At 36.3% G+C, this 26,614-nt stretch overlaps 1 protein-coding gene across 2 annotated transcripts; it reads left to right on the top strand.

Annotated features, from left to right (window-relative positions):
- The first annotated feature begins 130 nt into the window (after positions 1-130).
- Positions 131-24,056, top strand: slc2a3b (solute carrier family 2 member 3b). Of its 2 annotated transcripts, none has more exons than XM_017474757.3 (12): positions 131-3,338; positions 10,736-10,825; positions 13,615-13,713; positions 13,933-14,093; positions 16,722-16,962; positions 17,168-17,330; positions 17,966-18,153; positions 18,454-18,558; positions 19,014-19,118; positions 19,859-19,945; positions 21,152-21,355; positions 21,587-24,056. In XM_017474757.3, exons 2-12 carry the CDS (start codon positions 10,799-10,801, stop codon positions 21,812-21,814), a joined length of 1,608 nt encoding a protein of 535 aa, XP_017330246.1. In that variant the 5' UTR covers positions 131-3,338; positions 10,736-10,798; the 3' UTR covers positions 21,815-24,056. The 2 variants fall into 2 exon arrangements, with proteins under 2 accessions (XP_017330246.1, XP_017330238.1); XM_017474749.3 differs by lacking the exon at positions 131-3,338 and adding an exon at positions 8,413-10,079.
- The last annotated feature ends 2,558 nt before the right edge of the window (positions 24,057-26,614 follow it).

Below are 26,614 nucleotides of genomic sequence, written 5' to 3'. Positions count from 1 at the left end.
TTATTCATAAATTGTTTGTACAAGAGTTTACACGAGAAATTTGGTTTTCATGAGAATCCCATAAATTTGGGGAAAAAAACTAGTGCATAATTACTGATATATATATATATATATATATATATATATATATTTATATAAAATATGGGTTATCTTTCTAAAACACATCCTTATGCTAGTTCACTAGCTCTGACACTAATGGAACTGCAACAGGTCAATTCAATTATTATGTTATACTTTTTGCTGTAGACTGAAGACGTTTGGGTTTTAGATCAAAAGATAAATATGAGGAGAGTTAAGAATTTAAGCTTTTGTTTCCTGGTGTTTGTGTGTGGTAAATGATAGAACATGGCACATTTTGTATCAGACCACCCAATTTGTAGGCAAGTAAAAATACTGGAACATGAGACTAACAGTTTCTTGTTACCCTGATGTGTCCTGTTAGATTTATCATTTAAACAATAAATAGCTCTGAACATCTACTCTTAGTTTTAGCCGTCAGTTTCACCTGTGAAGACTGCATTTATTGTTTAAAAAGGATAAGCCAACATGAAGACCAGAGAGCCGTCTATGGGAGAAAAGCAAGCCAGCTTGAAGCCGAGAACAAAAGGAAAATCTATCAGAGGCACTACATGGGGCATAGCCAATACAGAAACTTGGAATGACCTGAAAAAGAAAGAAACCACTGGTGTACTGAGCAATAGACACCAAATAAGTGGGCCGAGGAAAACGGCTGATGACAAACGTTGTGAGCGCTGTTAAGAAAACCCCAAAAGCAGTCAGTGACCTCAAGGTCCTCCCCAGGGCAGGGGTGAAGGTATCACAATCCACTGTTTCAAGAAGACTTTGAGAGCAGAAATATAGAGGCCATATCACAAGATGCAAACCACTCATCAGCAATGTGAATTCACCAGTTGGGAGTTCACAAAGACATACAGAGATGAGCCAAAAATGTTGATGTAACTCATGACGGTAGCAGCAGAATGAATGTAGAAGTTTACAGGAACATCTTGCCTGCCAATTTACACAGAAATTCATAAAAATTAATCGGGAGGAACTTTATCATGCAACAAAACAATGATTGGAAACACACTGCCAACACAACAAAGGACTTTATCAGTGGGGGAAATGTGAAGGCTTTTAGACTGGTCAAGTCAATCACCAGCCCTTAACTTAAAATCCAGCATGCATTTCACCTCCAGGAGGGTATTCCAGAAAGCAAGGTTATCTTAGCTTTACATAAACCCTGAACTCTAGGTTGATTAACCCAAACAACGCTTACTCTGGGGTTTCCAGTTCCAGAACACCTGTGAGGAGTAAGCTCAATCAACCTTCTCCTGGTAACTCAGAGTTAACGCATATGCACAATAAGTATATGTAGACCTTGTCAATGGATCAGGATCAGGAGTCACCATGGAAACCAAGGGTGAGAAAGTGAGCTGCATACTTTAGCAAAGCAGAATTATGAGGAATATAAGCCACTTATAACAAAAAGAAAGCAACATTGCTGTATCGGACAGTCAGTTGGTTTGAAAAAAAGTAACGGATTGAGTAAATGCACTAGTTTATATGTTCATAAATATCTGAAAACTTTCATTGTGAAGCAAAATCGAACTCTGATCCTATTAGACCCGTGCCATAACATTTAATAGATATGCCTTTACTTTTAGCCCTCCATCAATTTATTAACATTGTACACAGTACTAATAATATAGTAGGCTTTACATTTTATCAGGTGTAATCCTTCAGGACCCAATTCAAAATGAAACACAAACATTCTCCAAAAAGATATTTCATAAATTTCTTCATGAAATATAAGAATCATCTTTTTTTTAACAGATATTTTCTTACACTTGCTAATGGACACATTGTATTAATTGACCCTTCTGCAACAGCACATACTGCCACAGTTGTAAGTGATTATTGTGTTCAGGTATTGTTTGTTTGCTAGACCATTAGTAATGTGTACTGTAGGATGAAGATGAAGAGACCACCTGCTTTGACAGAAGTACAAACTGAAGATGCTGGGAGGCCCACAGAGGTATAACATATAATGCATTCCCTTTATTTAAAGATGTGATTTATTAAAACTTGTCATCGTTACCTTAAAGATTATGGCTGGGGATTCCTGTACAGAAGAGGCTCCATCTACCTCGACACAGAATCTTGGCAGTGTAAAAATTTACTTCAGTCGCCCTGGTTCAAAATATCTGGTCTGTGTATGTATTACAGACATTTATGTTATCAGTCATACTGAATTATCATTCATTAATTTCCTAGCTGCCTTCAAAGGAGCTGTATAATGTGAATGCACTGTCAGCTGTCTGAAACAAACTAACCCTGGAACATAACCTGCTTCAGAGTTGATTATGTTCAGAGAGTAAGTTGCTATGGCTGTTTACATACCCTGAAAGTTACCTCTGTTTTTGGAACCGAAATTCTTACCCAGGTAAGTCGCATAACTTGCTTTCAGGAATACCCCCTTGAAGGGGAGACTGAAAGGAGAAACCCCCAAAAAACACAAACAACTGAAAGAGGCATATCTATCTTTTGATTTCAAATGTCTTTTTGGTTTATAACACAAACAAACAAATTGGCTGTACCATTCCTCTTAAATTTGGAGAGAATTGTATATTGTTGACATTAATTAAGGAATGTAAAAATTAAAGAAATTGAAATGACCTAAACCCATGTATTAAGCCAAATAAAACTAATAATTAATTTATAATCATTCCTTTTGCGATTACAGAAATTAACACAAACTCAAGGAAACGCAGCAATATTCAGAGGCGCTGGCAATTTTTCAAAATTTCCACAGATTTTTCAAAGATTTGGGCCAAGACACGTGTGACGTCATCACAACACACATTCAACCAAAGCCCTCTTCGATTCACGTATGTTGAACACGAGTATAGCAAAAGGTCACATTTAAAAACAGAGAAGCAATTGCAATTTCATCAATTCTATTATTTTTCACAAAAATGCACAAAATACTCTGCAAATTGCGTCGAAAATGTTGAAAAATCAGCAAAATCTAGCGTTTTTGGCCGCAGCAATCACGAAAAAACTGCGAAATCCTGTACAGACTGTATAAGAAAAGAAGTGCTGTGGTGTGAAATATTTTTTGGCATAGAAATATTTTCCACTTCTGTTTTTCTGCCTTTACCATGATCTTTCGTTTTGAGTAAAAAAAAAAATAAATAAATATGCAAAATTTCTACTTCTGTTTCTGACTTCACCCTGGTTGTTTACTTCGTTGTCACAGCTCTGTGCACTTGAAGTTTTGTAGGTGTCGCCTAAATGTGAAAGAGCTGTTCTGGGAATGTTCTTCGCATGTTTCGGTGAGTCAGCTTTACCGAAATATTTGTAAATCCAGCGGAAAATTTACATTTATAGCAAATTTTACAGACACGGCTTTACTCAAAGATTGATAAACGAGGCCCATTGTGTGCTGGCAGTTAATGCGTGCTGTGGATAATAGCAAGTAATTGTGTGTGTAAACTCATTTATAAACCATTATTTATAAACCATTAAAAATGTCTTTTTTTAAACAGGAGCTTTTGCTGAGCAATAATATACAAAATATTGAAAGAAAAAATTAAAAGCAGCTATGTTGTGTCTGACTTCCTCAATATATCAATTTAAAACAATAATGTATATACACTCAGGTTAAGGATATTTAATCTCAGTTCTTTACAACTCCACACATTTCATATTACCATACATACATTTCTTTGGCATATCAGTCAGGGCATCTAATTTATTCATTTAAGAGATCATTTTAAAACAATTAATTAGAGACAGTTATTTCAGTTCTAATTTACTATATCGGTATTCCAGTGTCAAAAGTTTACATACAACAGTTCACTGTCTCTTTAAACAGTCTGGAAGATTTTAGAAATTGATGTAATGCCTTTACAAGCTTCTGATTGGCCAGTTGTCATAATTAGGAGTTCATTGGGAGTGCATCAGTCTGTGGCTGTAAAATCCAAACTCGGCCAAGACCTCAGAAAAATATTTTTTGGTCCTCCAGAAGTCAAGTTCGGGTACTCCGGTTTCCTCCCCAGTCCAAAGACATGCATGGTAGGCTGATTGGCATGTCCAAAGTGTCCATAGTGTATGAATGGGTGTGTGAGTGTGCCCTGCTATGGATGTCCAGGGTGTACCCCGCCTTGTGCCTGATGCTCGCTGGGATAGGCTCCAGGTTCCCCATGACCCTGAAAAGGATGAGCGGTATAGAAGATGGATGGATGGATGGATCTCCTATGTGCGATAAAAGGGTAACCGTGGTTTGGTGCTCACTACTGATTAATAAACGTGTGTTGAGTCAGTATCGCTAATGTTTCAATATTTTAAGTGACATATACACACATTCTGAATCGATTACAGGGACATTCCTCAAATTGCATCCTTCAAATAAAGTAAGTAAAGCTTGCTGGAAAAAGGATTAGCAAAACAGACATTGACAAACATGGAACATGAACATGTCTTCGATTTTTAAACCATATTTTAGAATTAGTGTTTGAATGATTTTTATTGCTGTTCAACTGAAACGATTGAATGGAAATGCTACAATGGCTACTTTCACTCTTTTAGTGCATGAGTTAAGTGCGGAATTTTAATGGTGTATATATTTTTAAATGTTTATTGACGAATAAAATGTCAAAATATTACTAAATATACTGTTTTATTATTTTGTAATTGCTTATAAAGTATTAGGATAGTTTTATACTATTGGGGCAGTTTAGAGATCCATCTGCGTTAGATATAAACTCCAGGTCACGAACAACCTGAATATGTAATAATGATTGGCGAAACACATATGCGTTTAAGGGTTAAACAAAAAATGAACTGTTTAGACATAATGGTCAGCGCTATGTATGGAGGAAAAATAGTGAGGCTTTTAATCCAAAGAACACTATCCAACTATGAAACATGGTGGTGGCAGCATCATGGAGGTAGGGGTGTGGAACTGAAATGAGGAACTGGTGGAGATAGATGGCACCATGAGTAAGATGGGTTGTCTGGAATTACTGAAGCAACACCAAGTTAAGCAATTAAAAGACAGTGACACCAAATACTAACCCTAAGTGTACGTAAGCTTTTGATTCACAGTAAAGCTGAACTAAATCTGTCTTTTAGCTATTACTTTGGAAATGGCCTCTTCTGGAAATAAGAGTAGATACCTTAACTGGCTTAACATGGTCAATGTAATGTTGAGTTTTAATGTTGTAAGCCTTGGTGAATGTAACTTTTGACCTTTACAGTAATCTTTAGAGAATTAAAAGTGGAAGTAAAGAAAAGGATAAGGAAATTTAGTGCTTGCTATGCTTTTATAATTTCAAAGTTCAGTTTCAGTGTAAGTTGCATCATCTCATTGCCAGGAGATCAGTTTAATGACAAGTTTCTATCATAATATCATAATTGACTATTTTCTTTTTATTTACAATTTTGATGTGTTTTATTAAAATGGACAAACACTCTTGCTCTATTAAAAAAAATTGTTACAAAAGCATCAATCCAAAGCATCTACAATCATCTTATCATCCATGATGTGACTTGCTACCAATGTACTGATTAAATAATGAGGCTTGTTAGTTTTTTATGAGAGAGGCAGGGTTAATATTTGCACCAAAATACTAAATATCTTAACTCATTTAAAAAAAAAAAAAAAAAAGTTATGAATTGAATTGTAAATGTTTAAATTGTAGAAGTCGTCATTCCAGTTTATCCCAAAGGTGTTCAGTGGGGTTGTTCAGTTGGGCTCTGTTCAAGCCACTCGAGTTGTTCCATTCTAAACTTGGCAAACCATGTCTTCATGGAGCTCGCTTTGTGTTCAGGGACATTGTCCTGCTGGAACAGATTCCAGTCTTGTTTGGCCCCTACGTTCCAGTGAACAGAAATTGTCATGTTACAGCATACAAAGATATCCTATACAATTGTGTGCTTCTAACTTTATGGCAACAGTTTTGGGGAAAACCACATACAGTATGGGTGTGATGGGCAGGTATCCACATACTTAACAGCATACAGTATAATATACTGTAGGTTCTAGTACAAGCAGTCAAATGTCACCAAAATGCTTTTTTTAAAAGAATTGTTGCAAAATTAAACTGTTATGAGGAAAAAATGTTTCAAAACTTCTGGGTATTGTTTGCAACACCTAAATATTTTTGCAATAATGAAGCCGTAATGATTGCGACATTTCTTTCCACCATTAATGACTTCAGTTTGACCACATAGGCAGTCTTATCTCAGCACCGCCAAACTTGTAAAACATTTTGATAGAAATGGTCAAACACATTTTATACCTCTGCTTGAGGAAGAGTTTAGTTGGAGGGGAGGAGGGGGGTGCTCTGGCAATTTAATGTAAACTCATCAATTATGAATTACGATAGATTGTATTAGAATAGCTGTGATTGTGGCAATATGAAGTTACACTGGACACGGTGGTGCAGTGTGTCGTGTTCAGTCCTGAGCTTGGGCTACAGTCTGTGTGGAGTTTCTGTGCATGTCTGTGTGGGTTTTCTCCAGGTTCTCCAGTGCACGTCCAGAAAAGCATGCCAGTAGGTAGATGCATTACGTTAAATTGCTCCAATGAATGTGTGCGACATTGCAAGAATAAATGATGGGACAATATGTAGACCATTTACATATCTAAGCATGACAATTTAGGTAAAATAATCAATCAGAATCAAACTTGCTGTTTTATAAACTCAAGTTCAATTTGAGTCTCTCATAAGTCAGTGTAACTATGCAATGTAGCTAGTTTCAGTTACTTCAGTTCACATAATGTGTTTTCCTATGTGTTACTTGATCCTTAACCTAGTTAGAACGGTGAAAAAGAGGTTCATGTGAATTGATGATGATGATGATGATGATGATAATAATAATAATAATAATAATAATAATACAAACATATTAATGTATTGTTTTTAAGCATGTGGTTCTCTGTTCCTCTCAGAACATGTTTTAAGCTGCATCTTGGTGTCAATCTCCATTCCCAAGTAAGACCTTCTATAAATTACATTGGCTTTCTAATAAATATGAAACATTTTCACATTGCACTCTCTCATGCAGAAATATCCCACAATATGCATGTGGGACATTTCACATTCGTGTGAAAGGGTATGTGACTATCACTTGATAATTATGAGTAATGATACTGATACTGGAAGACTTTCCGTCACTTCCCTCGATAATCTCCATTTCGACTTACTCTACAATTACAGACAAATGATCACAAAAATCAATCAAATCAAAAACTTCATTACAGACTCTGGGTCCAATTACAATACCAGAGAATACATAAAATGAGCAACATGCATATAAAATAAATAATAATAATAATAATAAAAAAAATATATAATTCATACAAATCAGCATGTTACAAAGATGCAACAGTACCAACGTCTCCACAGCTTGGATTCATAGCGTATAGTGCTGATCCTTATATTCAATAAGCCCACAATGATTTCATTTTCAGACTTGTTGAGCCAGAAAATGAATTATACATAACATTTCTTAAAACTCCTGCAGCCACAAACATTTCACTCGCACCATGCCATCTTGGTTTCTTTAATAAAATTCTCATTGCATCATTATAAGCAGCTTGAATAGAGATGCACCCATACTAAAATTCTCAGCCGATATCGATAACCAATTATTCAGAGTGATATCGGCCAATACCGATAGTTCTGCCTTTAGGCCTACTTTTAAATTAATAATAATTAATTCCACAATTATGAAGGAAATACAAATAAAAACTTTATTCATAAGCTCTGCCCCGCTAAAGTTTTATACCAGATGCTGCAGCATTGAAACGGGAGTTTCAGCGTCGAGTCTAATTTTATTTTTGCTGCACTGCTCGAGCTGAATTAAAGCGCAAGTCCACCGTTGAAAGATTTAAATAAAGATGGGTTGACAAAAAAAAGTATATATTACACAAAAATATATTTGTAGAGTAGTATATTTCATATCCATTTAATGTTAATGAGTTAATATCATCAAAAAAAGTTTATATTATATATTACCAGCACAGGAGACTCCATCTACAGTGCATGGAAAAGATATTCTGCAATTGCTCAGAATTCTTACCGCTTTCCAAAAATCAGTAACATTGTTATTTAAAATCTTCTTGGCCATAGAATCAGCCCTCAGTGCTTGTTCATTTTTTTAGTATTATTATTATTATTATTATTATTATTATTATTATTATTTTACAAATGAAACTAATAGCATACTTATATCTTGCATTTGTAAGTTTCTTGTACTCAAGCTCAGGCCCTTGTCTGGATCTACCTGCCATACACCATGATTTAATAGCTTCTCAAGCTTCAGCATGGTTCTCAGCTGCATACTTACTCCAGCCTGGCCTGATATTCTGTATATAACTAATTATATCATTATACATAGAGGAGAAATCTGTCCTATGTTTCACATCTTTACAGTTAACATCACTGCACATTATTGCATCCCTATGTAAATGAATATTGCTCAGGAGCTTGTCTGTATAAATATAATTAAGCTAATATGTCTTCCTTTGTGAGGATTGACCAGTCCAGTTTTATTGTATTGGCATTGCTATCATTACTGGATAGGGCAGTGAAATGTCCAACATTTATTGTCATAGCAGCAGATGTATTATTAGCTGTTGCTGCCCCATATAAAATACTCATACCCTCCAGTGAGGAATGTGCATCAGCTGTACTGATACAATGGTCCAGCCATGATGTAGTATTCTAGGTCTCATGTAAGAATGTAAGAATAACTATCTACAGGCAAGAGCACCTCCAACCTTTGCAAACCATGTCTTCATCGACCTCGCTTTGTGCATTGTCATAGTGGAACATGTTTGAGCTTTGTAGTTCTAGTAATGTTGCCACATACAAAGTCATCCTATGCAATTGTGTGCTTCCAACTTTGTGGCAACAGTTTGGGGAAGATCAACATTTGGGCGTGATTATCAGACGTAAGTAACAATGAAGTGGATGTCGAACATCTGTTGTTACAGCTGTGACCCCCAAACGGTGAGGTGATAGGATTATCAAGACAGATGTCTTTCTGAATGATAATTGCGGCAACCTAACCCTTTGTACAGGGGTGGTTCTTGATGTCCCATTGCTGCTCCTATGCTATAACGGTGTGAATCACTTTAGGTGGTATTATACACATATTACTGAGGATGAAGTGAATTGTCCCGTTTGTTAATGATGCCTTTTTGGGGAACAAGCTTATCTTGACACATTTCGGGGTGGAATCTGCTGAGAGCCAAACTGTAATTTCTTACACAGTTGTCCGCATACTTTTGGCTATATAGTGCACAGTATATGCAGTATATTTTCCAATATAAGTAAGGGGACAGCAAGGTCTTAATGTAGCATGAATCACAATGTGTAGTGTGCACATGCGATTATAAGGGTGTAAGAGAGGTTGGGGGGTGGGGCAGGTCACTTTGCAAAACAATGCACAGGAACATATTAGAGACAGCAGGTAGGAATTTATATTTTGTATTGTGCAACAAAAAGGAATTGAGGGGAACTTTTAGACATCACAAATCGATAACATCTCGTCACTTGCAGGACATCCAGGAAGTAGTCATTCACTCTACTCCCTTAAACACATTGTTGATGCAACTCAGCTTTCTAATAGAGGACTGTTTGTTTACAGATCTCTGATCGCCTCCTACTAGCTCATGCACATGACTAAAATGAGCGCCATGTCCCATTGTTGTGGAACCAAGAGTCAAAGGCTTTATTTCATACAGCAATTTGAGGTGGGATGGAGTGTAGGATGCCCAATTATACAAGTTGCATGTCAATGCCTTGCTTGCACACAACCTAACTTCAAAAGTGTGTGGTATGACCAGTCTTCCTGAACTTTGTAGCCTTGACCATATGCCCAATCCTGGAGTTTTAGAGCACTGTGAACATTTAGTGCTCTTAACGTCATCAGGCGTGCTACATTTGCACAATAGGAAATGTAACAGGAAGCTGATGAAGTTGAACCTCTGATATAAAATCAAAAGTGCATGAAGTCAATCAACAGGTTAAACAAGGGACGTTGCTGTTATTTCAAATCAGGTATGTCTTTCTATGTTTGTTTTCTCTCCTTACATCCATACACTCTCAAATAAAGGTACCAAACATTATACTCTTCACTACTATCAAGGAAATGGCTTTTGTGTGTTTAGTATGTACCTTTCACCTAGAAATGTGAATATAGTATGCTTTTAAAATGATTTAAAATGTAGGATTGGACCTTAAGAACCACTGGGGTACCTTTTTAAAACATTAAAAACTAAGGCACATCACATGCAGCTTCTCCAGGTTAAATATGCATACTAGAGGAGCAAAGCATGTGTAGCATCTCATAAGCAAGGAAAAGTCCAGTTTGGTAGCATTATTGTTCTCAGGATATAATTTCACTTTGAAACCTGACCAACTTCAAGTTATATTTTGTCAATGAATTACCTTTCATATGAATCGAGAGGTGGTTTATGTATCGGCTTAACGCTTTATTTATTATGTCTGGTAGGTAGAATTTGTTGTTGTTTTTTTTCAGGCATCCTTCTTTTGCATTCATGGCTACAGCTCTGAAATGAAATCATACAATAACAGCAGCACAAACCAGACATCCGCTAGAGGAAATGACTATCCTCTAGAGCTAACCTATCAAACACAATTTTCTGTCACCACATCCACATTATATGTAACGCCTTTTGTCATTTCTCTTTCAGAGAAGTAGTTTGTGCAGCTGACAGACAAACTTCATAAGTTTGGATTTTGTAACCAGTGTCTAGATGGAGAAGATGGGAGATGGCAACAAAGTAAGTTGCATCACATTTTTACTATTTCTTCTATATTCCTTACTATATTTCTTATAGTAGTTTGAAGTATAATACACACTATATGATGATATCAGTGTCGACTATTTCCCCACAGCTGCCCTGTGTGCATGCATGTGTGTACGTGCGCGCATGCATGTATGTGTGTATGTGTGTGTATTTCTCTGTGACGTGTGTTTAATTGTGGTTTATTGTAGTTTTGTTTTTTGTTCACATAATGCAGTTATAAGTTATATATCTTACCTATGTCACAATGGTTCACAGATTTTTTTCCCCCAATATTTAATATATTTCAATGCATGTACCTGCAGTATAGATCTACTTAATCACTATGTAATTCATCCAAAGCCTAATATTCAGCTCTAATTGTGATATTAATACTGTCAGGAACATTGCATAATTACAACGTATATCTTGATATGATATCATGATATGTACAAGTAATGTCCAGCTCCCCTGTTGGTGATTTATGTCCTGGTTGTTTGTGGAGGACACAGTTACCAAGTGGAAAGAAATTGGGGTTCTAGATGCTTCCCTGTAGGGGGACAAGTAGATTCAAACAGTGCCAGCATAACAAAGATGCTGTCACTTTAGAAATTGAACATTCAGGCCTGTATTGTTTTCTTAATGCCCTTGCATGTATGTGAAGGACAATTCATCTTACCACATCACTTTTTTCAATGTCTCTGTAGGCTAGTGCTTGTGTTTTTCAAATGTACATTTTTTTTGTATTCATACTGTAGTTACTGAATAATTCATATTTACCCTCAGGCTCCTTATGTCCCAAGGAAACAGGACATGGGCAAAGTCAACAGTAGTGTTACTGGAGACAATTTAAAAAAAAAAAAAAAAAAAAAAAAAAAAAAAGCGTGGTAATTTATGTGAATCAATTTTAAACATATATTTTTAGAGAGACAGAGGGAGATTATACACTGATCAGCCATAACATTAAAACCACTGACGGGTGAAGTGAATAACATTGATTATTTTGGTACAGTGGCACCTGTCAACGGGTGGGATATATTAGACACCAAGTGAACAGTCAGTTCTCACAGTTGATGTGTTGGAAGCAGGAGAAATGGGCAAGCATAAGGATCTGAGTGACTTTGACAAGGGCCAAATTGTGATGGCTAGACGACAGGGTCTGAGCATCTCCAAAACAGCAGGTCTTGTGGGGTGTTCCAGCAAAAGGGTCATAGGTACCCAAGGCTCATTGATGTGCATGGAGAGTGAAGGATAACCCATCTGGTCTGATCCCACAGAAGAGCTACTATAGCATAAATTGCTGAAAAAGTTACTGCTGGCTATAATAGAAAGGTGTCAGAACACACATTGCATCTTAGATTGCTGAGTATGGGGCTGCGTAGCTGCAGACCAGTCAGAGTGCCCATGCTGACCCCAGTCCACCTCCGAAAGCACCAACAATGGTCATGTTAGCATAAGAACTGGACCATGGAGCAATGGAAGAAGGTTGCCTGGTCAGATGAATCACATTTTCATCATGTGGATATCAGGGTGTGTGTGTGCCGCTTACCTGTGAAAGAGATGGCACCAGGATGCACTATGGGAAGAAGGCAAGCCGTTCTTATGGGAAACTTTGGGTTGTGTGTCCTGCCACACTGCAAAAAATGGTCAGGAATGGTTTGAGTCCATGACAAAGAGTTCAAGGTGTTGACTTGGCCTCCAAATTTCCCAGATCTCAATCTGATCGAGCTTCTGTGGGATAATGTCTTGGTGCCAGATACCACAACATACCTTCAGAGTGGAAGGTCCATGCTTCGACGGGTCATAGCTGTTTCAGTGGCACAAGGGGGAACTACACAATATTAGTGTCACGATTATGGAGACGGATGCATGTGCAGATACAGTTCACTTGCAGGTAAACACAAAACAACACAGATGAGGTGAGGGAGCATACCATGACAAACATGAGACAAACAAAGCCAGACCAGGAGTGCGGTGAAAGCTGAGATTATATACACACAGGTCCTTGTTAACAGGTGTGGGTGGTTATGTGACGGTGGAGTAGTGGTTGCTGTGAAGTGAAGTCAGGTGGTTTCTAATGTTATGGTTGTTCGGTGTATTTATCTGCAGCATATATTTCAAATGCTTTTAACCACTAAAAACAAATAAATGACTGAGCTTAAGCTTGAATTGTACTAAGCATAGCGTGTGGCACAATGTCAGATATGTGTGTGCTCATTAGTGTGAGACAATTATGTTACACAATATTTCAACATAGAAAACAGACACTGAACTGTCTTCATAGTTAGAGGGGGGAGGGGGTCTTTACTGAAGCTCATTTAAATCAATTATGGGATTTTTTTTCCAGGGTAGACTTGGCCTTTTAGAAGATTCATAAATGCATAAACCTTTTTTCTGTCAAGTTCAAAAATCTCAGAGAGGTTTATATATGTAGTTATTTAAATATAAAGACAACCAGTCAGAGTTCTTTTCACTTCTTCTTACATTCATTCTGATTGCTTACTTTATTTTGTAACCTGCTGGAATAGAGATGTTTTTTCCCCATGAAGTAGGAGATGCAGAAATGAAAATGTCTCTATAAACTGCCAGGATTTTGTAACTCTGCGTGTGTGTGTGTGTATGCGCTCTTAGTACACCAGCCCCATTTTCCTCACTAATCTAATTTCTTGGCCACTTTGTGTTTTATTCAGCCGTCCTCTTCCTGCTCTTATATTCTCTAATCTCCGCTCGTTCTTGTGCATTTATCTTTGACTTCATAAATGTTGATTTTATTCCTTCGTTTGCAGAGAAAGGTGACTGGTCACTTGTTGTTCTGTGTGTCCACGGCAGTCATTGGCTCTCTGCAGTTTGGCTACAACACAGGAGTCATCAATGCACCTTATTTGGTATAACAACAACAACAACAACAACAACAATAATAATAATAACAATAACAATAATCTTAAAATAATAATAATAATAATAAAAAATATTAAAACTTTCTTTCTATTGCACCCTTTTAAATGCATGTTATCTATAAGTAGATGTTTGCTTGTGAGATTTATTATGCTTTCTCTCTCTCTCTCACTCTCTCTCTCTTCCATATTCTCTGCTAAAATGAACAGAAAATACAGGCCTTTTTTAGGAATGCTTCTCTAGAGCGCTACGGCCAAGCCATGGAAGTCTCCACCATTACTACTTTGTGGGGTTTTGCTGTAGCTATATTCAGTGTTGGTGGCATGGTTGGTGCTCTTTCTGTAGGAGCTCTGGTCAACAAGTTCGGGAGGTGAGCTACTGAGAATAATAATAATAATAATAATAATAAACTTTATTTTTATATAATGCCTTTAAAGCAGCTTCTCAAGGCGAAAATACCAAGAAAATACAATAAAAATACACAGATAAAAACACAAAATGTACAAAAACTAAATATAAACTTGAATACAAAATAGTTAAAACCATTAAGAAAATGCTAACCTAAAAATAATGAGTTTTTAGATTAGATTTAAAAATGCTTAAATTCTCTATATCTCTAATATGAGCAGGGAGTGCATTCCAGAGTCTTGGCGCATAGGACGAGAAAGCCCTGTCCCCTACTGGGACAGCCAGTATAACAGCTTGAGAGGAGCGCAAATGATGCTTGGGAGTATATAAAGTTAAAAGTGCAGACATAAGAATAAGACTTTAATGGGCTGAATAATGTGAGCCAGTGGCTGGCTTCTAGGCTGAGTGATCCCACTATGAAAGAAATGAGGGTCTATTGTACTAAAAAATTATTTACTATTTTTTTTAGCAGACTCTCTCTCTCTCTCTCTCTCTCTCTCTCTCTCTCTCTCTCTCTCTCTCTATATATATATATATATATATATATATATATATATATATATATATATATATATATATATATATATATATATATAATATATATATATATATATATATAGTCTGCAAAAAAAATAGCAGATTATTTTTTTGTACAATAGACCCTCATTTCTTTCATATATAGTCGTCTTGTACACAATGGTAAAATCATGATAATGATTAAAATGTTTGATATAAAATTCAAACTAGCACATTTACAAAATTTCAAATAAAGTGAAAAATAGTGTAAAATTAATAAATGAAGGTTTTCATTTGACGCTGTCACAGAACTGGCTAGAACTGTATAAAACCATTGCTGGCTTATTATTTAAACACCTCCAAAATTTCACACTCGTGTTAAATGAGAAGCTATCACATTTTGATGATTGAGAAATTCTACTGGCTTAAACTATCATTAGGATATTTTATTAAACAATCCTGTACATCAGGATCCTGTCTTGCTGTACATCCTGATTTCTTCTGTTTTTGTGTATATTTCATACTAATAGTTTTAGATCTGCAAACAAAATATAACAAAGGCAACCTGAGTAAACACACAATACATTTTTAAAATTTTTTTTATTTATTTTATTTTTTTTATTGATGTAAAAAAAGGTTATGCAACACTTTAGCACCCATGTAAAAAACTAATTCTTCCCTTCAACATAAAATCTGGTTGTGCCAACCAGCTTCTGATAACTGGCCATCAGTCTTTCACAGTGCTGTCATGGAATTTTGGCCAACTCTTCTTTGCAGAACTGCAGTTCAGCCACACTGGAGGGTTTTCGAGCATGAACTACCCGTTTAAGGTCCTGCAACAGCATCTCAATTGGTTCAAGTCAGGACTTTGAATACAGTAGGCCACTCCAAAATTTTAATTTAGCTTTTTTTGAGGTGGATTTACTCCTATGCTTTGGATCAATGTCTTGCTGCATAATCCAGTTGCGCTTGAGTTTCAACTTACAGACTGAAGACCGAACATCCTTCTTTAGGATTTTCTGGTAGAGAGGAGAATTCATGTTTTCCTCAATTACTGCAAAGCACCCCCACACCGTCACACTTCCACCACCATGCTTGACTGTAGGTATGATGGTCTTTTTGTGGAATTCTGTTTTTGGTTTACGGCAGATGTAACAGGACCCCTGTCTTCTAAACTGTTCCACTTTCGACTCACCAGTGCATAGAACATTCTCCCAAAAGGTTTGAGGATCATCAAAGTGTATTTTGCCAAAATTCAGACAAGCCTTAATATTCTTCTCTGTTAGCAGAGGTTTTCACCTCACCACTCTTCCATGGATGCCATTTTTGCCCAGTGTCTTTCTGATAGTGGAGTCATGAACAATGACCTTTATTGAAGCAAGAGAGCCCTGTAGTTCCATTGATGTTCTCCTTGGCTCTTTTGTGACTTCCTGGATGAGTAGTTGCTGTGCTTTTGGAGGAATTTTGGAAGGTCGGCCACTTCTGGGAAGATTCACTACTGTGCTGAGTATTTTCATTTGGAGATAATGTCTCTCACTGTGGTTCTTTGGAGTCCTAGAGTCTTTGAAATAGCTTTGTAACCCAGACTGATGTATTTCAATCACCTTCATCATCATCATTTCTGGAATTTCTTTACATTTTGACATAGTGTGTTACTGGGTAAGCCCTTTTAACCAACTCCATGCTGTTGAAAAAGTTCTATTTAAGAGTTGATTTGATTGAACAGGGTTTGCAATAATCAGGCCTGGTTGTGTCTACTCCAGCTGAGCCCCATTATGAATGCACTTTCATAGATTTGGGGAATTAGTAATTATGGGGGGAAAATACATTTTCACACAGGCCCAGTTGGTATTAGATAACTTTTTTGTTCAGTAAATAATATTATCATTTAAAACGGTATGTTGTGTTTACTCAGGTTGCCTTTGTTTTATCTTGGATTTAATTCCTGAAACAATTTAGTATGAGGTATACACAAAAATAGAAGAAATACTTTTTCAAAGCACTGTATGTTTGCATGTATTTTTAATCCATTGAACTACCCAGTCATTTCCCCCCTTTCCTCTTTTTTACACAGACGTAAATCTATGCTCCTGTGCAATATCTTGGCTCTGATCGGGGGTGGACTGATGGGCTTGTCCAACTTGTCCCGATCGTATGAGATGGTGATTCTTGGCCGCTTGGTCATTGGCATCTTCTGCGGTTTCTATACAGGACTGACACCAATGTATGTGGGGGAAATCGCACCAACAGCACTGAGAGGAGCGTTTGGCACCCTTCACCAGTTAGGCGTTGTTGTTGGCATACTCATAGCTCAGGTGAAATGTCCTTCCAAGCAAAGCAGCATTACAGACGTTTTCCTACATGCTCACCTAGAACTATGTTACCTTGTTTGTGCAAATGCTATTACTTCACTGGAATGATACTGTATTATACTGTAAAGTTATGATCTTTCATAATGTTACTATTTAATTCTCTAAACTTTACAGTACTAATTCTACACTAACACGGTTATTGTGACAGATCCTAGGTTTGGACAGCTTGCTAGGTTCTCAAGATCTTTGGCCACTGCTGCTGGGACTGACGGTGTTGCCTGCAGTACTGCAGAGCATCATGCTGCTGTTTTGCTCAGAGAGTCCCAGATACCTGTTCATCAACCTGCAGCAGGAGGACAAGGCTCGCGAAGGTAAGAGGAGTCTCCTCTCACCATTAGAGATCACCTACAGATTCTTATGCTGTTACTGTATATGGATGATGCTAAAAATGATTATACTACATTAAACTTTAGGTTCATTCATTGATCTTTAGTAGCAGCTTTATCCTGGTTAGGGTCATGATGGATCCAGAGCCTATATTGAGAACACTGGGTGTGAGTTGGGAATACACTGGATGGGATGCCAGTGCATCACACTGACCCATTTGCACCTAGGGGCAATTAATGTAGCCAATCTCTCTACTGACATGTTTTTGGGAGGTGGGATGAAACCACAGAATTCAGAGGAAACCCACATAGACATTTGGAGAACATGCCAAACGCAGATCAGACAGTAGCCCAGTAACCGGCTCTCAGGAGGATCCCAAACAATAGGAATGGTTTTGTGTGTCTATTTCTGTATGTATGTGTAGATATAGATATATAGATTACTAAGTAAAAGAAATCTTACAACAAACAATTTTCTTACTAGAAAATGAAAGGATATGGATTGGGTCAGTGGCACATCCATTGCTAAGTAGTACATAGAACATGGCAGGCTATTCGTCAAAATGAGACTAGCACAGCTTGTTTTCACTATTTTCTTAATATTTATGTATATATCTCAGTGTTGGTGCGTCTTTGTGGAAATGCCGATATTGAGGATGATGTTCGGGAGATGAAAGAGGAAGCCAATAAGATGGCCATGGAAAAAAAAGTTTCCATCCTGGAGCTGTTCCGCAACCCATTTTTCCGGCAGCCTATCATCATCGCCATCGTCATGAACCTCTCTCAGCAGCTGTCTGGAATCAATGCCGTGAGTTTACGTAATCAAGCATCAGCAGTACAGATCGTCAGTGTAGTTACTCATATTGTTCTAAAATTTGTTCTTCTATCTAAAATGCCAGTCAAGATGCTAATGACATTAGGGGTATGGGAGGTACCATATGCACTCTTTAAACATAACCTGCTGGGTCCTGCTTAGAACTTGGTTCTATCCAAGATACCAAAGAATTGCCAATATGTTGAAAATGCAAGAAAGAAGTGCAACTTCCCTCCACCACTTCCTTTTCTTCATTAGCTTATCTCTAATGTTTGTCTGTTTGTTTTTCTCCAGGTATTTTATTACTCTACAGAAATCTTCACGAAGGCAGGTATCACCGAGCCAACATACGCCACTATCGGAGCGGGAATAGTCAACACTATCTTCACCGTGGTCTCTGTAAGTGCATGACACCTTTGTTAGCTTATATAATGATACACTATCACAGGCTTAAACCTTCAAATGAAAATGATGCCTCAAGGTAACAAGACAGTTGTATTATGCAGTGTTGGCTCTAAACACTATTCCTCCTGTCTCTGATTCAGTTCTCCAATCTTTCATTTCCTTGCCACAGTTTCTGTTCTTTGTTTATTTGATCTGTTTGACGTTATGACATCGGCCTTGCTGACAGCCTCTGTAAAACCATTATGTGCACCATTTGTTTTTTGTCCTATATAAACAATTCTGCATGATCAAGGTGCTGTCTGTTGCGGCATGTTACGTTTCCTTATAATGTATTATTACTAAATACTGTATATACCGTATATACGTGTCAAATATCATAATTGTCACAATTTAGCAAAATACACAGAAATATCCTGACCTTCTCTCTTAACTCTGCTGTTGGGCATCAGCTCTTTCTGGTGGAGAGGGCAGGACGAAGGACACTTCAGATGATTGGATTGGGTGGAATGGCCGTTTGTGCTCTTGTCATTACCATCGCTCTTCAGTTATTGGTGGTGAGTGAAAGCTAACATTTACTTTGCATTGTACACTGCTTACACATTTTCTGCTCATTTGTCAGACATTAACGCAAGCATATTTCTCATTTTAACTATCTACTACAGAAATCAATTTTTTTCTGTAAACCCTTTCTGGCATACATTATTTAGACATAATTATATCCAGATTCTTCTCTCTCTTTTAGTAAAATTGCAAGATATATGAATTTTCATTCTGTTTAAATATTATTTATATTAAAAAGTAAATGGATTGCCCTTGATTAAAATGTACTATGGGACTGAAACAGTATGGCTGAAGTAATAATAAAATGTCCAACATTTTTTACATTTGGATATATATATATATATATATATATATATATATATATATATATATATATATATATATATATGTTTGTTTGTTAATTAGGGTTTTTTCACATTTTATTAAGAAAGTTAGTAACAACTTAGAACAACAAATAGTCTACAGACATACAGATGTTTGTTAATTTACAGTAATGCCCTCAAGTGATTTGGAGGTGATTTACATTTTATTTTGTATTAAAATATATTATATTTTGCTCAGCATTTTAACCATTTGGTTGGATGACCTATTTGAATGGTTCAGTTAATAGAAGAAGAGTTTATAATTAATGACACTTTTGCTCCAGTGAAACATTTGCTCCATTACGTACAGTTATAATGTTAGCTAATACTGCCTTTTTGTCATCATTGTACCTTTTGATGACCGTAATAAGGACCCATGTGGACAACAAGAAGAGAATCTTTCTGGAGCTCCAGTCCCGCTTGACTGCAATAGAACCATGGAGGCAACACCAGATGGGGTTAGTGTTCACATAGAAAAATCACCTATTACCAACTTTGAAACCCACCATAACATACTTTCAGTCCTGCCCTAACATGTTCAACCAATAGTTTTATACTAATTAAGACCTACAACCCTAGATATCATCCCTGATACCAGGCATGTTTGTGCTTGATGACCATCATTCAGTCAGTAGATTAATATCATAACATATTATAAACATTTGAGAAAATGATCAAAAGCACAAACTGTATATTATTTAGTTACAGATTTTATTCCCCATTATCATAAATGTTTCTGTTCAGTCTGTTACATTTGTATTCACCACTATTAAAAACTAGCCATTGTCCGAATACAAATATATACAAGGGATAACTGCAAAGATCATCTACTGTGTACAAAATTCTGATTAGGTCTATAGAAGCAAGAACCAGTTGCCTTCTAAGCTACCAGTGAAGACAACAACAAATATGTCATCAGGTGGTTTAACCTGGCATCAAACTGGGCGTGTACCTTCACCAAGCTCATGAACATTACCATTCAGCTAATAACCACAGCAGTGATGAATAATAGGAAGGGTTTATGCCTAAATCCTGCTCTTAAATCATTATTATACTTTTAAAAACGTTTGTGGTTTTATGTTTGCTTGTTTAATAAAATGACTTGACAAAAAATGGTGCAGTGACAAAAGTCATATTTTCATTATTTTATAATTCTGTGACAGTTTGCTTTAGTTTAATGAATAATTATGTAGAATGTGGCATTGAGGTCATTGCTGAATTGATCTTACACCACGTCTGAACTGGGTCTCTGCCATATTTGGGCCAGATATTAAAAGTAACATTTAAAATAACCAAAACTTGCACCTGTTTATGGCCAAATGTAACAAATTTCTTTATTACTCTTGGCTGTTCAAAATCTGTGTTGGTGCATATCTGTTAAAAGGATCAGTTCTGGTGTTGTCCATGCAACACACTGTTTCTGCTCTGTTCTGTGGAACTGGAGTGGATACAGTATATTTAATATAGATTTGTGATCTGGAATGTTAATATACAGTCATGTTTTACAAGCAGAGATTCCTCACAATTTATTAAAACCAATGAAGCCTCTCAGATCAGTAGCAAAACTGTTCATGACTTAAGAAGTCCCCTTGTCTTACTACTACAAAGTATTCAGCATGACATCTGACGACTAAAATTGTTTTTTCACTTTTTTCCTTTGGCAGAGTAAAATTCCACCGGCAAGCTACGTGGCCATCGTGGCTGTTTTTGGGTTTGTGGCAACTTTTGAGATTGGACCAGGGCCAATCCCATGGTTCATAGCAACAGAACTCTTTGCTCAAGGTGCACGACCAGCTGCTGTCGCTGTGGGCGGTTGCTCCAACTGGACGGCTAACTTTCTGGTGGGTCTGTGCTTCCCGCTCCTGCTGGTAAGAACACTTTCCTTTTTGTTTGTTACAAACCTACCTATTTTACAATTATTACTTAACATGGGACTTACTAAACATGGGACAAAACGAAAAATATTTTCCAACATGCATTTCTCATTAAGCATGAAGAATAATTTCTTCAAATTTTATATTTTCTTCACAAGTACAGTCTTGTAATTATGTGTGAAGAAACAAGGCAAAATAAAAGTGTTAAAATGACTTTCTCTCCAGCGCCTGTGTGGACCATATGTCTTCATCATTTTCCTCGTCCTCCTTGTATTGTTCTTCCTGTTTACCTACTTCTGGGTTCCTGAGACCAAAGGCCGGACCTTTGAGGACATTGCCAGTGGATTCGCTAGAAAGGGAGCTTCCGGCCCCACCCAGTCCTCCCGGACAGAAGGCGGGGCCAGTGTGTCAGTGTCTTCCCCTACAGAGAAAGTTGCAATGGTGGAATTTTAGTGGACAGGAGGCCGGCAAAACTGGTGCTAACCCATAGAGCTCACGCTATAGGTTTCATTTAAACTTCTTACATCTTCTTACAAGCACCAGAGAAGAGCAGAAGAGAGTCAGTCTAAAGGCTAGTCTAAGTTCTAAACGAGAAGGCCCATAATGATACCCACATGGGGCAGATTTATTAAAGGAAGCACTAAACAGAGCTGCTGTAGCTACTATGATGGCGTGTATTGCCAGTTTAGAGGGCAATCCACTAGAGACGTGCATACAAATGAATACAGCCTCACTTTGCCCTAATTAACAAATGCCTGGAGCAACATAAACCCTTTTTAATGCAAGCCTTTGTGTCTGAAATTAAATGAAGGAATTGTACTACTATGCTTTGGGACTCCTATTGTTCTACTATTTCTTAATCTCTCTAATAATTCATAACAGTTCATACAATTTGGCATGTAATATGTTCGCATTTTGGTTTCTTCAGGGATCCAAATCAATTTAGAAACAACAAGAGCCATTTATGACCTGAAATAAGCAAAAGGCTTTCATGCACATTAAGTACCGCATACAAAGACAAAGTAAATATTTACTCTCAGCCTTTAAAAATCTGAATAATTTCTTCATTACAGTGATCTCCACTCCGCATTTTACACTTTGAGACAGAAAAAAAAAAAAAAAAAAAAAGATTTTCCCTACTTTATATGATCAGCTCAATTGATCTAATAAGCATAAACATAAACATATCTTTAAAAGTCATTGTTATAAACCACAATGAGGTTATTTTCTCCCTAGAGTAGTAAGGTGAAATACTCCATGTCCCATTCCTTCACTATCTTTTATTCATTCTCCCACCTGCACACCCACATACACCTTCCACCAGGAAACAAGGATATATTGGATATTACAAAATAAATATTAAAACAGTATTTCTATAAATTTTGAAGTGACGGCATGTCACGTTGGACAAATCATATATTTAATGGAATAAAGGCAAAAGCAAAAAAAAAAAAAAAAAATCAGTGATTTTATATCCAACGTGGTTTTATATTAGACAGCTTTTAATAGCATGCATCTGTTTATTAAATTCACACACATCAGTCATGTATTTGACAGTGCAAGCATCAATAAATCTGCCCTTTGTGTAAAAAGTGGCCAGTCTTCCACCCAATTTAAGTCAAAATACTAAAGTTAAAAATTTTTTTTTATAAACACATCAAAGTCATTGTCAGTCTCAGGAACAGGTTATAACAGAACAAAACGGTTCTTATAACTGGTGCATTTACTACAAAACTATATTCACAGTAGTGTAGAGAGAGTAATTTACTGATTTATTATTAAATATTCTTCACGTAATATAATGTATTGAGGTACACCACCATGTGTGACGGTTAAATCTATTTTCTTACAATTGAGCACGTTTAAACATGAAAATGTAAATGTTTAAAACTATAAAATATCATACAATATTTATTTGAAGTGGAAAATTGTGAAATTGTCATTGTATTTGTTAACTTCAGGCATACTTGGATGGTTCTGAGGCACTTTTCTTCACCCCGTAAGATTACTTACTAGGATCGCCTTGCACTATAGGTAATATACTCTATTGTTCCGAGTGTCCTTACCTGTGGATAACACGGAGCATACTGTATGCAATTTATTAGCTGTGAATGTTTATTATTATTTAATGGTTATTATTATTAATGTCTTAAAAATGTTTTTTTTATTCCATTGTTTATTGCTTGAAAGACTGCAAATAATATTTTCACATTTTAAATCAACTCTGCGATCATAAATCATGTTTTATATAATGCAATTTGCAGACGTTTGTGAGTAAATTTTAATGACCTCTACAATGAACATAACCTTATACATTACATATTTCTGTAACAACAATAGTAGTAATAATAATAATAATAATGCACATTTATATTTTATTCGCTGTTTATTTGCTGAAGCTAGCAGATTAAGCTTAAGAAATTTTTTTAATTGAAAAAAATAGAAAAATTAAGAAAACCATAAAGATTGTCAACTATGCTCAAAAGTTTATTTTTTTCCTCCATTTTTTGTATGCCATATAATGACATTTTAAAAATAAACAAATAAACAAGAACTGTTTCAAGCATAGTTTACATTATGCAGAACTGAAGCTACACTGCTACTGCCCAGTTTATTAAACTTAACTACGTTTCTTGTTTGTTTGTGTGTTTTCCCTATTAATTATGAATGAATAAAATACTTCAATATTTCACAAGTTCTGTTTCTGTAATGAGTATAATGCATTTATTCGTTAGAGCAGTTTGGGGAGCTAGAGAAAAGTATGTATTTCAGGGGTGTCAAACATACAGGACTGTGCAAAAGTCTTGGCACACATAAAGACATTGTGTAAAGATACTTTCAAGAATAACAAAATGAAAGTTTTCTACATATATAACTGTTAACAGAGAAGTTAACAGTTATAAAAATAAATGTAAGCAGCTTAAAGCAAGTTGATATATGTTGTGACCAAACTATGCATTTAAAACTGCATCAGTTCTACGACGTACACTCATGCAGTTTTATAAAGAAATTATCTGGTAAATTTTTCCAAGCATCATGAAAAATCTGCCACAGTTCTCCTGACCACTTTGGCTGTTGCAGTTGTTTAGTTTCTTGCTACTATAGAAGACATGTAAAAAGTAAAAAAGTAAAAAAATGTTACTTCCTTTAATGATGTTCAAACATTCCTCTGTAATATTTAATTTTTATGGAAAATTTTACAGAAAAATCCTAAAAATTACCTGACAGTAATGTAGACATAAAGCAAACATCTACGACAAAATTTAATATAAAAACAATTAGGGTACCTAAGACTTGAACAGTACTGTGAGTCTTGCATGAATATCAGTTCATCTAGACTAACAAATAACCTGTAAAATCTGTGTTGTGAACTAAAATCAACTGTAAATGATTTGAAAGATTGAGTCCACTAGTGGACAAAATAGAGCAATGAACAACATTGTCTGCAACAATGTTTAGGATGGTGGTACATATCAAAGCAGTGGCGTGCAGTCAGGGGAGGCAGGGGAGGCAGTGCTTCCCCGGTGTCATCATGAAATGTAAAAAATAAATAATGATTAAAAATAAATATTTGTCCACTGATCTGTGATAGAAATATAATTATTGTATGATTCAATCATTCCCATGATTTTTATAGTCAATATCACTGAATTTGTGTATTTTCCTGTTCAAATATGGGGGAAAGACACAAAGGGAGGCAGCGATGAGCTGAGCCTTCTCTCGGATTGCGTAATCCCTCACAAAATGGGTTGAGCTGCTCATTTTTTTTGCTCAACTGGAGCACGTGCAATTGATCTCTCTGTATGTAACCAATGTAATGTTTGTACACACTTTTATTATATGTCTTTAGATTCCATAGTCTGTATTTCACGTATGTGTATAACATATTAGTCTTGCTGATCTGACATAACGCCGCAGTGGAAAAAGCAGGATAGGAGGCAGCCAGTACCTCTGCCTCACTGAAGGGGGCATGTGTGAGCATACGGGCTTGTTCTGCTATTCTTCTTCTTCATGTATTACAGACAAATGGCATTGTGGGTAATATGCTAGCTAAAAAAGTCAAGTAGAGAAAGTCAAGTGCACCGCATCAGTCCGTTTAGTTTTATTTTTTGCCCTGACTGTAAAAATTGAAGATTATATATAAGCTAAAACATTTCTCAAAAATGGAAGTGATAAATAATGGAAGACCGATGCCGGAGCTAAAAGATTTGCTTCAAATGACAGGACAGAAGATAACACGCTCTTTTCAAACAGAGTGGTACACAATGTTAGCCTCCACAATGCTAAGGTAAAGGAAAACCGAGAGATTTTATAAGTCCTCATTAATGCAACTTGCTTCCTAGCCAAACAGCAATTAGCATTTTGTGCTAACTATGAGAGTACGACCTCTTCTAATCATGGCAACTATGTAGAACTATTACATGCTTTTGCTGAGAAAGATGATGGGTTAGCTAGACATTTGGTTAAAACACAGTGGTTAGCATCCACTGTGTTTTCTGGCTTATCAAACAGAATTCAGAACGATTTAATTGAAGCAATAAGTGAATAGAAATGATTAAAAAAAAGGAGAATAATGCAGCCCTTTTTGTTGATGTAGAAGTAGACGAGACAACGGATGTCACAAACAAAGTCCAGATCTGTCATTTTACGTTATGTGACAGACGAGTAAAGGTAAGACCATGCATACACTGCTGCACAGTCCACGATAAAAATAAAACACCAGCCCTTTTTAATAATATATATATATATATATATATATATATATATATATATATATATATATATATATATATATATATATATAATAAGATAAGAAAAAAATTACATTTGTCTTTTTGTTGTGAACTGTATATACTTTCATTTGTATTGAATGAGTAGGAATTGTGATGGCAAATCAAGAACTCACGGAGGGTGTGGAGCAAATGCGCTCTCTCTGAGCCGCTATAAATTTAACGTTCTTCTTTGGCCAAATATGTACCTTACATATGTGTATGTAAATAATGCTGATATGGGATATGAAACATAACCAGTAGTCAGTGTGTAAGCAGCCAGTTGAATGGTGAATTTATGCTACTCTGTTGAATTCATATATTTGTAAATATGACTTTGAAAGAGTCAGTGCCTCCCCAGCCACAAACCTCACCGCACGTCACTGTATCAAAGTAACATCCACATGAATTGTGGCTGGCTTTCCTTCTTCCCATAGTGCATCCTGGTGCCATCTCTTCCCCAGGTAAGTGACACACACACCCA

This window comes from Ictalurus punctatus, chromosome 1 (genome assembly GCF_001660625.3).
Source record: "Ictalurus punctatus breed USDA103 chromosome 1, Coco_2.0, whole genome shotgun sequence".
NCBI lineage: Eukaryota > Metazoa > Chordata > Actinopteri > Siluriformes > Ictaluridae > Ictalurus > Ictalurus punctatus.
Note: the sequence above shows the minus strand (reverse complement) of the source record. Positions and strands in the feature narration are given on the sequence as shown.

Bases quoted from the DNA above. Each gene is read 5' to 3' on its own strand.
- slc2a3b (XM_017474757.3), top strand. From the start codon at position 10,799: ATGGAGAAGATGGGAGATGGCAACAAA. The intron at 16,963-17,167 runs GTGAAATGTCCT...TTATTGTGACAG, and splicing joins TTGGCATACTCATAGCTCAG to ATCCTAGGTTTGGACAGCTT. The intron at 19,119-19,858 runs GTGAGTGAAAGC...GACCGTAATAAG, and splicing joins TCGCTCTTCAGTTATTGGTG to GACCCATGTGGACAACAAGA.